A 16,434-nucleotide genomic window follows, 5' to 3' on the forward strand; every position below is an offset into this window, starting at 1 on the left:
GTGAAGCTGCATGCATGACCCCCCCCCCCCCCCCCCCCCCCCCCTCTGCAACTCCAGAACAATGACATCTCTTGATGGATCCTGCTATTGCTGGAGATATTGCCAAGCCGATGCGAAACTGAATGACTTGGTGTATATCAACAAAACTTTCGATCCGATAATGAGCAAAACTCTCTGTCCCAAGACGGGAATTCACTCTCAGGACTTAATCGAAGGGATAGTTGAAGCTCTCTTTTCTGGTCCTTTATTGAGTTTGACAACATATGTGCGTCTCTCCACTGCTTGAAAGCACATAGTGTTGGCGGCGCGGTGTTCAGAAAATCCCTCTCATAACATGGGATGATCTGGCGGCAAAAAAAAAATATAAAAAGGGATGAAAGAAAACATGGATGAGGACTAAAAAAACATGGAACTAAATGGGAAAAATGAGGATTCCCATAGATTGTCACTGATGATGTTTTGAATCCCTATACTAGAAAAACACCAAATGATGCGCTGGTTGCATCCTTGTTTGCGCATGAGATTTTGCACACTGCGCATGCCATCTATGCACATTTTTTTTGAAGTTATATAGTTCTTAAATGAATAATAATAACAGTTAAAAAATACACACACACGCACACACAAAATTGAGAATGTTTATGAAAATAAAGGAGTGAAGTTAAAGTCAAGAGGTAAACGACAGAAATATCGCAAAAATATCCAAAGCCAAAAATGACCATTTGTTGTAATATCAGGTCTAATACAATAGTTCAATTCATATTTAATCGGAAAATGTATGTATGATAAAAAATGCAAAGAGAAGGGCAGCACCGGAGGGTTTGAAGAAATCGAATGAAGATAACCTGATATTGTTTCGTCTAGAATGAAAAATGCTGCAATATTAAGAAAACCTAAGGAAAAGAAGATAGTTTAGCTATCTAGCAGTCACCAGACCTACATTTACATTTTTTACATGCATGAACAGTAAATGCATAGTAATAATTACTGAAAAAAGGTGATTGTCAAACAGAGAAACAAAGAACTGAACATTAAACTAACAAACATAGAAAATTGATCTTGTCTCGATGGTCAATGAATAATGAAGAAGAACGACTGAAAAACTGAGGATGATAAAAAAAATGGCTTAAAGGGGAGATTGAAGAATACGGATAAATAACCATGAACGATACCTGAGAAATGAACTGAGGAAGAAGGATTGATGAATGACATTAACTGACAAATGATAAATAAGAAGACTGAGAATTTCAAGACAGATAATTGAAGAATTATAAGAATATTGAGGAAATAAGCTGAGGAGTCAATATTGACTGAAAATAAATGACTGGTGAAAACAACTGACACTAACTACAAAATAAGAAACTATGAATGCAACTGACAATGAATATAACTGGAAAAATCTGAAATCGACAGCTCCCCCAAAACACTGAACCAACAACGTTGTCAGAAGGCCTAGATCCCTCAGGAACATAGTTTCTCCCGCGCAACTTTGGTGATGAGCAGGCGAACTAAAATTGACACTCTGAACCATAGTGAACTGAACCCAAATAATCGCACAGCGAGCAGGACGTTTGGGAATCAATTTTTGTAGACTTAAACCGATCACTTGTAGCAGCTCCGACACGACTGAGCTTAGAGGGGGGACACAGAGAGAAGTGGCTTGCTGTACCTATCTCGCGATCGGTGGTTCCGCTCCGCCAGAGCACTAATTGCTCGTGGCGGGCGCCATGCAAGATCCCCACTGGCCACCTCTCAATCTCCTCCATATGTCATTCCTCTCGCCATTCGCCGGCAGCTAGCTGACAACTTGCCTCCCTTCTTCTATCCTCTTGCTGCTGCCAGCCACTCTCCTTCCCCTGCCTCCCCCTCTCAAGCTGCGCTGGCACAATGACGAACAAGCACGCCGCCTGGAAACCGGTTCGGGTTCAAAAACGTGGTAAAAGAAAACCTCAACCCGAAAACCCACCTAATTGTCAAAGACCCGACTGAGATTCAAACAAAATCGGACAGCCATAAAATCTGACCTAAGCCAAATCAAAAACAGGTGACTGATTTTTAGTGGAACTGTATTATTTTTAGTTCCTTTATTATCAAGTCTTCAGCTGTTAATACGTTTGCCAAACTTGCAGCTTCCAGACTAGATTTTTTTTTAAACTTCGAGAAGCCCAAAAACATAGCAAAAGGGGAAGACCTTTACAAATCAGCATTTTTTTAAAAAGAGTTATCTTTCCTCATTTGTTTTTATCGCATCTGGCAGGACCATAGATAAAGAGCTAGCTAGTTCTAAACAACAATACAATGAAGTTCATACGTAAAAAAAAAATACAATGAAGTTCACTCCACATAAACAACACCTGGATAACACCATATAAGGAGAACAGATTCGGATTACAACATCCAGTTAACATGTCACTTCTTTATGGCAACGAGAACGACGAATCACTTGGCTCATAAGGCGAGCAGCAGTCCTCACTTCTACTAGTAGTTTTATACTCTACATTGGAGTGAATTTCTTTAAAGTGAACACTTTTAATTGGCCGGCTTCAAACACTGTGCTAGATAAGGTTAGCTACTAACTCCAAGGATATCAGCAAACATCTCTTTCCATCCATCCGAATCCAGATACATCCAAGTGGCAAGCATTGTAGGCAGTCCATATACCAGCCATTTATTCAATCTTTCTCTTGCACGACAGAAGCGCCTACAGAGGAGATTACCAAACAAGATACGCATCAGTATAATCAAATTAGGGAGATCGGATCAATCTGTATATGTAATTTTGTGGATCATACCATAGGGTGTCACTGGGATTGGGCTCAATGTGTCCGAAGAGATGGTGGATAAGCTCCCTGTTCTCTCGGAAGTACTTGTTACGCGAGGGGAATCTGCTATCAAGCTCAGCGAGCTGGTAGAAGAGATCGTGTTTCTTGGTCTCGATTTCTGCTATCTGACGACCGCCCCATGCTCTCTTGGCGTCGAGGTCTAGCGCGGGTTTTGCACAGGGTTGCTGGCACACAGATCGAAGATCAGTTTAGCAGGGATTACCAAGTAGCAGCAGTACTTAATCGCTGACATATACTGTATTTCGTTTCGTAACTAGTGGAAAAAGAAGTTGTAGATCTCGGAAAAAAAACGATTTATAGTACTAGAACCGAATATATGATATATTCTACAACCTCCATCCCGAATTACAGAATCTACATACATCTAATCCGAGTCAACTAATTCAGGACGGAGGGATGTGCAGCGGTGATGATGAACATATACATATACAGAAGTTGTGGATCTTGGGTGGTATACCTTCAAAGCGGTGTTGCAGCCGTCGCCGCCCGAGGACATAGATCTTTGAGGAAAATACGCAGGTCGGCCGCCGTTGATAAGCCTTGGCATCAGCCGGCGACGCTCACCCTCAACCAGCGGCGAGACGACGGCTTTGTAAACGGACTGGGCTCGCTGGACTCCGGCCGCAAATCGCATCGCCGCCGCCATAGCCTGAATCTGCGATTTGCCTTTTGTTTTTTATAGGGCGAGAAATCGAGCGATGTTTGCTGCTTCGATTTTCTTTGCCGGTCTAGGGTCGGGTCCCTCTTATATCACGTTTGGGCCCAGCCTTTCCGTCTCCAACTCCTCCAGCGCCAGATTTTTCTTTTGCTTTCTTTGTGTTTTTCTTTTTTTTTCGCACACAGTAGACGTAAGCGTGTATACCCTATCTCTATGAGCACATTCGAGAGATTGAGAACCATCCAACCACAGAAATAATGTAAGCATCGGGATTTAAACCCTGGTGGGCCGAGGATACCACTGTTCCTCTAACCATTCAACTACATGTTGGTTCACGCTTTTTTTTGTGTGTTTTGAGATGAGATTAACCTCCAACGTCAGTTACGTCAATCCGGAGCGCACATAGCACGTTCTTATTTTTAATTTTTTGTGAGAAATAGCACGTTCTTATTAACCGGGAAAGGTTTCCACCGCCCGACGCGCTTCATGGATCAGCCATCGCACATAGTTCATTTTCTTGGAACCATGCTATACGTACGACAATTCACGTACGAATTATATCTGATGGAGCAGATCAACCCGTATATCAGTTGGACTCTAAGTCCAGCAACGGCTGGATGTTGCATCGTACCAAATCGGACAAGTCATGTTCGTACGTGTAGTAGTTTCGATTTTCTTGAAGACGAATTTTTATCATACCGTTTGTTATTCATGCATCGCACACAGTTCGATCGAATGGTGTATGGAAAAAGTTTCTGAGATTGGTGATCAGGTGTTCCTCAAACTTCACCCATATGCTCAGTCCAGTGTGCCCCGTCGTGCAAATCAGAAGCTTTCTCTCAAATATTATGGACCCTATCAGATTCTTTCCAAAATTGGTTGTGTCATTTATCGTCTGGCTCTTCCCAGTGACAGCCGCGTACACCCGGTTTTCTACGTTTCTCAACTCAAGTAGGCCAGAACTCCTAATTTCCAGGTGCATTCTTCATTGCGAGATGCTGATGCTTATTCACAGTGTCCTCTGCGTGTGTTGTACCGTTGGGTTCGCCAGCTTGGCAATCGTGCAAATACCGCACGTGTTGATTGAATGGAACAAAAGAGGACCTATGCAGCTAACTGGGAATATTTTGACCCCCTAATGAATCAATGTTTCCCTTGAGCTCTGGCTTGGGGGCAAGTCGTTTCTGAAGATCACGCAAGAGATGGGCCAGAATCCTACAAGCCCGGGCCGGGCCAGACGCCTACCAGCCTGGCTCACTGATCCGAATTGGGTCCATTAAGACTTCCGATATATATATTCACACCTTATCTGGTACTCCTTCCGTCTGAAAAATCTTGTCCCAAGCTTATCCCTCAAATGGTTGTATCAAGCATCAAGTTAGTGCTAGATACATCCATTTGAGGAACAAACTTTTTGGGATGGAGGGAGTAGCTGGTAGGAATGAACGGATAGCTGAAGGGCTAGCGCCTATAATCGTTGTAAGCTACAAGCTGTAAGGGTGGCACTAGTAGAAAAAGGGTCTTTAGTCCCGGTTCTGGAACCGGGACTAAAGGGTCGTTATTAAAGCCTCCCCCTTTAGTCCCGGTTCTTACACGAACCGGGACTAAAGGCCCTCCACGTGGCCGCTGCCTGGAGGTTCACCTTTAGTCCCAGTTGATAACACCAACCGGTACTAAAGAAAATTTTATGATTTTTTTAAATTTTTTTTATTTTCCAATTTTTGAATTTTTTTAACCTCTAATCTCTAATCACCCCTCATCACTGCTCAATTTAACCTCTAATCTCTAATCACCCCTCATCATTCCAAATCATCTAACTTCCCAGACGGTCACCCATCCTCTCACTACTACAGCCTGAGCACGCTTAACTTCCGGGTTCTATTCTCCCTCGTTTCCAAGTGTGCACTAGTTGTTTTCCTGACAATAGTAAGATGTCAATCCTATTAACCCTCAGGAATTTAGCTTGAGCATGAAGTCACACATTTCACTGTTTGAGTTTGAAACTATTGTTCTAAAAAACAATAATTATTTAGTAACACTAATATTTCTTGAATAATTAGTTTGACCAGATTTGACCAAAATTCAAAAAAACTGAAATAATTATTTAGTAACACTAATATTCTTGAATAATTATTTTGTAACAATAATACTTCTTGAATAAGTAGTTTGACCAGATTTAACAAAAATTCAAAAAAAAACAGAAATTTGAGCATAACTTTTTTTCTTTTAGAATTTGAGGATTCTAAAAATTTGCAAACAGGCCGTAGGCGATCAAAATCGGTTGCGGATTTTCGTGCTGAACATTTTGATATATTATACGTTCTTTTCTGACATCGTATGTAAAAGTTATAGCTGTTTTACATTTTCCCTATACTTTTTGCAAAACATGACCAAACTTAAGTTTTTAAATTTTCCTAACTAGTACATGTAGTAACATAACTACATCTGATTTTAATTTTTGAAGTTTTTATCATTTTCTTTTACTTTTTACAAAACTGAAAAGGCGATCCACCGGGGGGGGGGGGGTAGAGTTTGGAAATGGGACCTTTAGTACCGGTTCGTGCCATGAACCGGTACTAACACTGGTAGGAAAAGGGGCTTTTACCCCGGTTTATAAGGGCCTTTTGTCCCGGTTTTCGAACCGAGATTAAAGGGTCGTTACTAAAGCCCTAACCCTTTAGTCCCGGTTCTTACACGAACCAGGACAGAAGGTCCTCCACGTGGCCGCTGCTGCCAGCCCAGGCAGGGGGGCCTTTGGTCCCGGTTGGTGTCACCAACCGGGACCAATAGGCATCCACGCGTCAGCAGCTGGCAGGAGCTGAGGTTTTTGTTTTTTTTAAGGGGTGGTTTAGGGGTTTTGGGGGGTTAATTTAGGTGTTTCATATATTGTGTTAGCTAGCTAATTAATAGAGAGAAGTGTCCTCTCTTATCTCCGTGCTTGGTCGACGCTACGTACTATATACGTATGGAGAGGACTAGACACGCTAGCTAGTAATCAAATGAAGGAAACAGAAGATCGTCATGAACATATGCATACAGAGAGAAGTGATATCGACCACCTCTCCTTCTCCGAGAGATTGGTCGAACAACAAGTTCTCGTATATCTATCCGACACTACCGGCTACATATATACAATAAATATCTCTTACAATACAATCTCCTAATTAAATTGTAGGAACACAGGGTCCACATAGTATTCTCTGTTTTCAGCGATCACGTGGTCAAGGAAGAATGCCGCCAATTCCTCTTGAATTCCTCGCATACGATCTGGTGCTAGGAGTTCATCCCGCTTCCGAAACATCTAATTTGAAGAAGGGGGTCAATACATATATATATGAATAAATGAAACTCAACACAAATGATGGTAATAAAATAAAATTGTGAATATTATTGCTTACGCACTTCATATTGTTCTTCAGTGTAGCCCCGCTCACAGGTCGTGTAGCGGATGGACTCGCAAACGTAGTATCCACAGTAATTATTCCCGGGTTCCTGCCACAACCACTTTACAAGAAATAGAGGTCAATCAAACTGATAAGCAAGCATGCTAAATGGTATTGATGAAACTAGCGCTTGAATCACTAGGAGATGCGCGGAACATGCTACTATAGTACTTACTTTCGGGTGTTTAAATTGCAGCTTCTTCGGCAGTCCCGGAGCTTTTGTGGTGAATTTTCTCCAAACCCTGCCAGACAAAGAAAACAATTACTTGATATCAGGAAATGAACAAAGTTGCTGATATGGTGGATAATGATCGATTTAACTTACTTCTCGAGCATTTGAGTCATGTTCGCATAGTCCTGGGGATCTTTTCGTCTCGAGTCTAAGACGGTTACTACTCCCTGCTCAAGCTTAATCTCTAGAAGAATATAGTGGAAGTTGCGCATGCATGCATAAGTCATCAATTACATTACCATAACCTGGACTAATAAGGGAAACCGAATATGCACAAGACAGTAACACTCACTTGAAGTTGTAAGGAAAGAGTATTATATCTTTGTTTTGATTTAATACCAACGATTGTAGCAAGTTGGCCTCGGCTTCTTGGGATGTTTTTCAACCGTATATGCATCTATGAGATTTGTGTTAATGAACCCAATATCACCGATTTGTCTTTTCTTCAATTCGGCGATCTTCAATCTGCATAATATAGTGAGGATAATTATAAATACATGCAATGAAAGAGCTGACCTATATAGAGAGACTTAATGACAGAAGTAGTAGTACTTACAGACAGTAGCAAGTGATCGTTGTTTTATCGAGGGCCTTTTGATTGTAAAACTGGAAGAAATCCTCAAATGGAACATTCAGCAGTTCAATTCCAACGAGGTCATGCTCCGGTTTAACTCTCAGCGTCAAAGTACTCGTACCATCAGACTCTCTGCAGGTTTTCATGTACCAATCATGTAATCTTCGCATCATCGTTGTTAGAGATCTTTCATCTTTGACGAGAGGCTTCCCGTAATGGTATTTGTGTTCGTCCACCTCCATGATTTCATAATGTACATCGTCGGGCAGGTAATCTCCAAGATTGCTATAACCGGGCACCATCCTCGGATCATTAGCGACGATGTCTTTTGACACCTTGAGCGGGGGGCACGATTGGTTCGCTTGTTCGCCGAGCTGGGCAATTTTTTTCCCAGCTCGTCGTTCTTTTAACCTCTTATCACTGACAGTACTTCCCGACCGCTCCGCTTTGGCATATGTCTTTGCAAGAATGCGCTCATAGTTGCCTTTCGGCGGAGACTTTGGTGGTTTTGTCAGGGCAGCCAGAGTGCGCTTTGCTTTCACCGGATCTACCTTCTCCTCCGGAGGTGATGTTTCTTTGCTTTCACCCCTTCAAAGAAGTTTGTCACTTCGGCTCGCACGATCTCCCTGGTTTCCTCCTCGGTCCTCTCGTATGGTAACTTCTCTGGAGTCTTCAGAGAAGGACCGAATCTGTATTGCCTCCCGCCTCTGGCAGCTGTACTGCTAGACGCCGGCAGAGTAGACGGAGCGGCTGCGGCTGTCTTCTTTCCTTGCTTACGAGGTGGAGGAGAAGGACTACGACGCGCCGGAGCAGCCGCAGCGGTGGCGGGTCTCTTCCGCCCTTGCTGACGAGGCGGAGAAGGAGAAGGCTGGCTGCTCTGGCGCGCCGGCGCAGGCGGAGAAGGAGGCGGAGTGCCTCCACGCGCCGGAGAAGGAGGCGGAGTGCCTCCACGCGCCGGAGAAGGAGGCTGGGTGCCCTGATCACTCGCCGGAGGAGGAGGCGGAGGAGGAGGCGGAGTGCCCTTACTCGCCGGAGCCGTCCAGTTCGGAAGCTTGATGAGCTCCTTCCGCCATAGGCATGGAGTCTTCATAGCAGAACCCAGCCGAGTCTCCCCTTCACCGGTAGGGTGGTCAAGCTGGAGCTCCTCAAATCCCTCCATTATTTCATCCACCATCACCCTAGCATATCCTTCTGGAATCGGCCGGCAGTGGTAGGTTGCGCCGGGTTCAGGAGGTAAAACAGAGCCAACAGCCGCCTTGACTTTGAAGTTCTGCCATTCCGCTATAAGGTGGCAATGTTGAGACTCCGTGATAGCATCCACGGGGTAGCTAGCAGGAGCCGCATGCTCCAGCTGAAGCAGCTCGGTGGAAGCCACGCTGCTTCTCCGCTGAGATGGCGGTGTAGCTTCGGGGGCAGTTTCGGCATGTCGATTGCCGTCTCGTTCCTCTAGCGCTTGAACCCTTTCGTGCAGCTTCAGAATTTGGATCTGCTCCACTTTTTTCCTCCTTTCTTGGCTTTTGTAACCGCCCGCGTCCGGAAAACCAGCCTTCCACGGAACGGAGCCTGGCGTGCCTTGTGTCCGTCCAGGGTGCTCAGGATTCCCGAGGGCCATTGTGAGCTCGTCGTTCTCTCTGTCTGGAACGAACGTCCCTTCCTGCGCTGCATCGATATAGTACTTAAGCTTCTTGACGGGTATTTCAAGTTGCTCGTCCGTCCAACGGCACTTCCCTGATACAGGGTCCAAGGTTCCGCCAGCCCCGAAGAACCAAGTCCGGCAACGGTCTGGCCAGTTCATTGTCTCTGGTTCGATCCCTTTATCAAGCAGATCCCTCTCAGCCTTGGCCCACTTAGGTCGGGCTTTGAGGTAGCCACCTGACCCCGTGCGATGGTGAAGCTTCTTCTTCGCAGCATTCTTCTTGTTTCTCGCTGACATCTTCTTACTCTTTTCCGTTGTCTTGTGGGCCACAAATGCGGGCCAGTGGTCTCTGATCTTCTCATACCGGCCGATGAATTCTGGTGTCTCTTCTTTGTCGACAAACGTTTTCAGCTCATTCTTCCACCTCCTGAATAGGTCTACCATCTTCTTAAGAGCATGAGACTTGATTAATTGCTCTTTAACTGGCTTCTCCGGATCCTCCTCTGGTGGTAGGGTGAAATTTGCCTTCAGCTCAGTCCAAAGATCATCTTTCTGCATATCATTGACATAAGACACCTCAGGGTCTTCCTTCTTAGGCTTATACCATTGATGGATGCTGATCGGGATCTTGTCCCTAACTAGAACCCCGCACTGAGCAGCAAATGCATCCTTTGTCCGGAGGGGTTCAATCGGTTGGCCGTCGCGCGCGATTGCTGTGATCTCAAACCTTTCATCCGAGCGCAACTTTCTCTTCGGGCCTCGTCTCTTTACCGAAGTTGTGCTCGATCCGGAGGGCTAGAAAAAAGAAGAAAGACGAGTGTTAATTAATATGTGTACATACCAAAACAATGAATGCATCAATTAGCTAGTCAGCACAGGCTTAACTAATATATTTACCTGGCCGGACTCTGTTCAGTCACCGGAGCCGTCACCACGGGCTCCTTCTTGCACCAGCATTGGGTCACCGGAGCCATCATAATCATGTCTTTCCTCCTCCACTCTTCGATCACCGTAGCCTGCTTCTTCACCCTGTTCTTCCAGACCATCATTGTCGTTAAGATACGACAAGATATCACCTCCGGCTAAGATTATGTCCCCCAACACCTCTTCTGCTTGCTCGTCTCGTCCGTGCTCCATTGTTTCTGCAAATATTACAACATGATAATTATTACACAAACATGACAGCAGGTGGATATATTAGTGCAAACGTAGACCAAGCTTATTCCGGGTTTGGGGTGGCCTCGGCAACGCTTCAAGGGTAGGGGCGCGGCGGGAGGGGGTAGGAGACCGACATCGTTTTTTCTAGGGTTTGGGTGTCCTCGAGAGTTTTGGTCGAGCGAGAGGGCCGGGGGGTGCTCCCGTGCTATAAGTTATCACGGTCGAGAGGGGGTATAAATATTGACCGTCCATCATGTCGAAGTTATCTGGGAGGGAGTTATATACATCGACAACGACGACATACATACATGGGAAAATAATGTTATCGGGGAGGGGGTATATCGACTCCCCCCCACGTGTTGAAGTTATCGGGAGGGGGTTATATCGACAACGACGACATACGTACATGGGAAAATAATATTATCGGGGAGGGGGTATATCGACCCCCCCTCATGTTGAAGTTATCGGGAGAGGGGTAGTATATCGACGACGACAGACCCGATAAAACATAAGAAAACGAAGAAGAAATAAAAAGAGGAGAAGAAGAAAAGGAATAGAGGAGAAGATCGAAGAAAAAAAAGAAGAAAAAAAAGAGGAGAAGAAGAAAGGAATAGAGGAGAGAAGAAGAAAAAATAGAATTTCTATTTTTTCTTCTTCTCTTCTATTCCTTTCTTCTTCTCCTCTTATTTTTCTTCTTTTTTCCTCTTCTTATTTATTTCTCCTCTTCTTCCTCTCCTCTTCTTCTCCTTTCTTCCTCTTCTTATTTTCCTTTTTCCTCTCCTTCTTTTTCTTCTTCTTCCTTTCCTAGCTAGATATATAAAACTTTTCTAAAAATGTAACTTTTGCATATATAAAACTCTTCCATGGATCATCATTTCTCATATATATCCATCTATAGCCACATACATATATAAATGGAAAAAAATGCTATGAACAAAAATACATATATACTTGGTAAATATTCTATGAACATCGTTTCTCATATATATCAATGCATACATCCATGGATCATCATTGCTCATATATCCATAGTCATATATAAAAACTTTCTGTATATGAACAAAAAAACATTTTTTGACATATTTAGCACATTCTAAATTTTCCTAACTCTTTTACAAGCACAAAAATTACTCCAACTTCATGACAGTACCCACACTCCATTTCACCAAAAACCTTCTGATCCATAGTTCAAAATTTTCAAATTCCATTCAAATGAAATTTGAACCAGATTCAAATTCCTTGCTGAAAACCTATTCTAAACCAATCCAAAAATTCTGAAATTTTGCCATCACCTTTGTCTTGCATCAGTACCTCACCACAAAAAATATCATAGATTCTAAAAATGCCCAAAGCCATCTAGCATTTGATCAAACACCCTCTATATGCACTATTCATATCTGTAAAAAAATTCAGAAATTTCAGAAAATTGGACGGCGTCTTGCTGCTGCTCCACTCCTTCTCCTCTCCTCTCCTTCTCCTCTCCTTCTCCTCTCCTTCTGCTCTTCAATGCGTCGGGGCCGGCGGCGACCATGGAGCAGGGGCGGCAGAGAGCAAGGGGCACTCGGGCGCAAGAGCGGCGCTCGATCGGGACCATGGGAAAGGGGGGCTCACTTCGAGGGGGGCGGCGATGGCAGGAGTCCGGCGACGAGGACGGCGGGCTCGGGGCGGCACGCGGTGACGGGGACGGCGGTCTCGGGACGGCAGGCGGCGACAGGGACGTGGAGGGGTGGGCTCGAGGAGGCACGCGGCGACGGGGACGACGAGGACGGCGGGCTGAGGGATGCCGGCGACGAGGACGGCGCGGGCTCGGGGAGGCGACGGCGTTGGCGGCGGCGTAGACGGCAACGAGGAGCGCGCGAGCGATTTGGGCAGCCTGGCGGCGGGGGCAACTGGCGAGGGAGGCGACGGAGATGTGAAATTTTCACAAGTCCTGGTTATATAGCAAGGGCATTGGTCCCGGTTCGTGGCACCAACCGGGACCAATGCCACCCTTTAGTCCCGGTTGGTGCCACCAACCGGGACCAAAGGTCCCTTTTCAGCAGCGCAAAGGGCGGGAAGCGGCGGCCTTTGGTCCCGGTTGGTGGCACCAACCGGGACTAAAGGCGGGGCATTGGTCCCGGTTGGTGCCACGAACCGGTACCAATGCCCCCTTTAGTCCCGGTTGGTGCCACCAACCGGGACCAAAGGCCTTGCGCTGCCCGCGGCCAAAAGTTTAGTCCTACCTCGCTAGTTGAGAGGGGCTCGGAGTGGTTTATAAGCCCCACTGCGGCTGCCCTCTCGAGCTCCTCTCAAATACAGGCTTACGGGCCTAATGTCACACTGTGCTGTCTGTGGGCCTATTGGGCCTTCTGCGGGCCTGAATCCTGGCCCAGGTTGGGTTTCTAGTCGTATTCAGGCCGTGGTGGCCCAATAGGTGGCAGTTTTTTTAATTTTTTTTCCAGTTTTTTGGTTCTGTTTTTTGCATTATTTATTTTCTTTTGTTTTTTGCTTTATTTTTTAATTCTTTGTGCTTTTAGGTCAGAAAATTTATAAACTTTCTGTTAGTGCCATTAGTTTTCAAATTTAAATAGTTAAATTTGAATTGAATCACAAGTTTGTGATTAACTTTACTATAAAAATAGTTTTTTTTAGTTTTTTTGTTTTGTTTTTTGCATTATTTATTTTCTTTTGTTTTTTGCTTTATTTTTTAATTCTTTTTGCTTTTAGGTCAGCAAAATTATAAACTTTCTGTTAGTGCCATTAGTTTTAGAAAAATATAAACTTTCTATTAGTGCCATTAGTTTTCAAATTTGAATTGTTAAATTTTGAATTCTTTGAAATTTGTGTGAATCACAAGTTTGTGATTAACTTTAGTATAAAAATAGTTTTTTTTCAGTTTTTTGTTTGTTTTTTGCATTATTTATTTTCTTTTGTTTTTTGCTTTATTTTTTAATTCTTTTTGCTTTTAGGTCAGCAAAATTATAAACTGTCTGTTAGTGCCATTAGTTTTAGAAAAAATATAAACTTTCTATTAGTGCCATCAGTTCTTTATGAAAATTCTTTTTGCTGTATTTAGTTTTTTTGTTTTATTTTTTGCTATATTTATTTTGTTTTGTTTCTACTTACAACAAAAACTTATTTATTTTATTTTATTTTGTTTCTAATTACTTATTTATTTTAATTTATGATAATTCTTTTTGCTATTAAAGTTTCTATCAAAAAAGTTCTTTATGAAAATTCTTTTTGCTTTTAATGATTTTGAACAGAAAATACTTCGATAATTTTAGTTGCATCAATTTTATATGATTTTAGTTTCAATAATAATAGAGGTTTCTTATAATGTTTTGAACAGAAAATACATTGTTAATTTTAGTTTGATAAATTTTATTAAAGTTTATTTTATTTTGTCGGAACACAAGAAGTCCAGAGTTGTAATAAGTTATTAAAAATAAAAAAGAGGCGCAATGCTCGTTGATTTGCTTCAAGCCTTTCGGAATAGTGTAGACTGCACTGCACATAGCTCGATGCAGTCTACCTTATTCCTCAAGGCTTGAAGCTAAGCAACGTGAGCATTGCGCCTCTTCTTCATCGTCTCTGCACTCAGGGCTTATAAAACCGCTCCTAGTGCCTCTCAGCTAGCGAGGTGGGACTAAAAAACTGCTTAGTAAGAAACTCTAGTACCGGTTCGTGCCACGAACAGGTACTAAAGGTGCTCGTGGGGCCACGGCCTCATTAGTACCGGTTCGTGGCACCAACAGGGACCAACGGGTGGAATTGGTCCCGGTTCGTGCCACCAACCGGGACCAATGGCCTTGCATAGCGGCGTGGTGGTGAGTTTAGTCCCACCTCGCTAGCTAAGAGAGAGCCGCACCTGTTTATAAGGTGCGGTGCGCCTGAGCTGTCGAGCTCCTCTCTAAAGCAGGCTTACGGGCCTAACCTCTCTGTACATGCCTGTGGGCCTACTGGGCCTTCTGCGGGCCTGAATCCTGGCCCATGGATGGGTTTCTAATCGTATTCAGGCCGTGGTGGCCCAGTAGGTGGCATAATTTTTAATATTTGGCCTGTTATTTTTCATGCATTTACTAATTATTTTGAGCTATAAGACCCTAAAATTAAAAAGCATTTCAAATGAACTCTGAAAAGGTTGAAAGTTGGCATGGTATCATCATTTCATCCACATAGCATGTGCAAGAAAGTTGAGAGGGTTACGGCAAAAACTAGATGCACTTCTTGTACAAAACGAACAATGGTATCATACTCGTCTATTACAAAGTTGGCATGGTATCATCATAATAGTTGCGGGAGAAAGTCTTCACTTTTTCTTCGCTTGTGTCATTTGCTTATTGCGCAGTAACAATGGATAATCTTCATCGTTTATCAGGATGCTTGGGTCAGCCTTGACTTTGAAGGGAGGAATTTCATGAAACTTTTCATAATCTTCAGACATGTCTGTCTTGCCCTCCACTCCCACAATGTCCCTTTTTCCTGAAAGAACTATGTGGCGCTTTGGCTCATCGTATGATGTATTCGCTTCCTTATCTTTTCTTTTCCTCGGTCTGGTAGACATGTCCTTCACATAGATAACCTGTGCCACATCATTGGCTAGGACGAACGGTTCGTCAGTGTACCCAAGATTGTTCAGATCCACTGTTGTCATTCCGTACTGTGGGTCTACCCGTACCCCGCCTCCTGACAGATTGACCCATTTGCACTTAAACAAAGGGACCTTAAAATCATGTCCGTAGTCAAGTTCCCAATGTCCATTATGTAACCATAATATGTGTCCTTTCCCCTCTCGGTTGCTGCATCAAAGCGGACACCGCTGTTTTGGTTGGTGCTCTTTTGATCTTGGGCAATCGTGTAAAATGTATTCCCATTTATCTCGTATCCTTTGTAAGTCAATACAGTCGAAGATGGTCCCCTGGACAACGAGTACAACTCATCACAAACAGTGGTGTCACCTCTGAGACGTGTTTCCAACCAACTGCTGAAAGTCCAGATGTGTTCACATGTAATCCAGTCGTCACACTGCTCCGGGTGTTTGGAGCGCAGACTGTTCTTGTGTTCATCGACATACGGGGTCACCAAGGTAGAGTTATGTAGAACTGTGTAGTGTGCTTGAGACCAAGAATATCCGTCCCTGCATATTATTGAGTCCCCCCCTCCAAGCGTGCCTTTTCCAGTCAGTCTCCCCTCATACCGCGATTTAGGGAGACCTATCTTCTTAAGGCCAGGAATGAAGTCAACACAAAACCCAATGACATCCTCTGTTTGATGGCCCATGGAGATGCTTCCTTCTGGCCTAGCGCGGTTACGGACATATTTCTTTAGGACTCCCATGAACCTCTCAAAGGGGAACATATTGTGTAGAAATACGGGGCCAGAATGACAATCTCGTCGACTAGATGAACTAGGACGTGCGTCATGATATTGAAGAAGGATGGTGGGAACACCAGCTCGAAACTGACAAGACATTGCGCCACATCACTCCTTAGCCTTGGTATGATTTCTGGATCGATCACCTTCTGAGAGATTGCATTGAGGAATGCACATAGCTTCACAATGGCTAATCGGACGTTTTCCGGTAGAAGCCCCCTCAATGCAACCGGAAGCAGTTGCGTCATAATCACGTGGCAGTCATGAGACTTTAGGTTCTGGAACTTTTTCTCTGGCATATTTATTATTCCCTTTATATTCGACGAGAAGCCAGTCGGGACCTTCATACTGAGCAGGCATTCAAAGAAGATTTCTTTCTCTTCTTTCGTAAGAGCGTAGCTGGCAGGACCTTCATACTGCTTCGGAGGCATGTCGTCTTTTTCATGCAAACGTTGCAGGTCCTCCCGTGCCTCAGGTGTATCTTTTGTCTTCCCATACACGCCCAAGAAGCCTAGCAGGTTCACGCAAAGGTTCT

General features: G+C 44.0%; 1 protein-coding gene across 1 annotated transcript; it reads right to left on the reverse strand.

Moving 5' to 3' along the window:
* Positions 1–2,344: 2,344 nt before the first annotated feature.
* LOC123178285 (uncharacterized) lies at positions 2,345–3,545 on the reverse strand. Its single transcript, XM_044591434.1, has 3 exons — positions 3,301–3,545; positions 2,793–3,007; positions 2,345–2,701 (listed from the first exon to the last, which is right to left on the reverse strand). Exons 1-3 carry the CDS (start codon positions 3,487–3,489, stop codon positions 2,566–2,568), a joined length of 540 nt encoding a protein of 179 aa, XP_044447369.1. The 5' UTR covers positions 3,490–3,545; the 3' UTR covers positions 2,345–2,565.
* Positions 3,546–16,434: the final 12,889 nt, after the last annotated feature.

Source organism: Triticum aestivum, chromosome 1D, assembly GCF_018294505.1.
Source record: "Triticum aestivum cultivar Chinese Spring chromosome 1D, IWGSC CS RefSeq v2.1, whole genome shotgun sequence".
NCBI lineage: Eukaryota > Viridiplantae > Streptophyta > Magnoliopsida > Poales > Poaceae > Triticum > Triticum aestivum.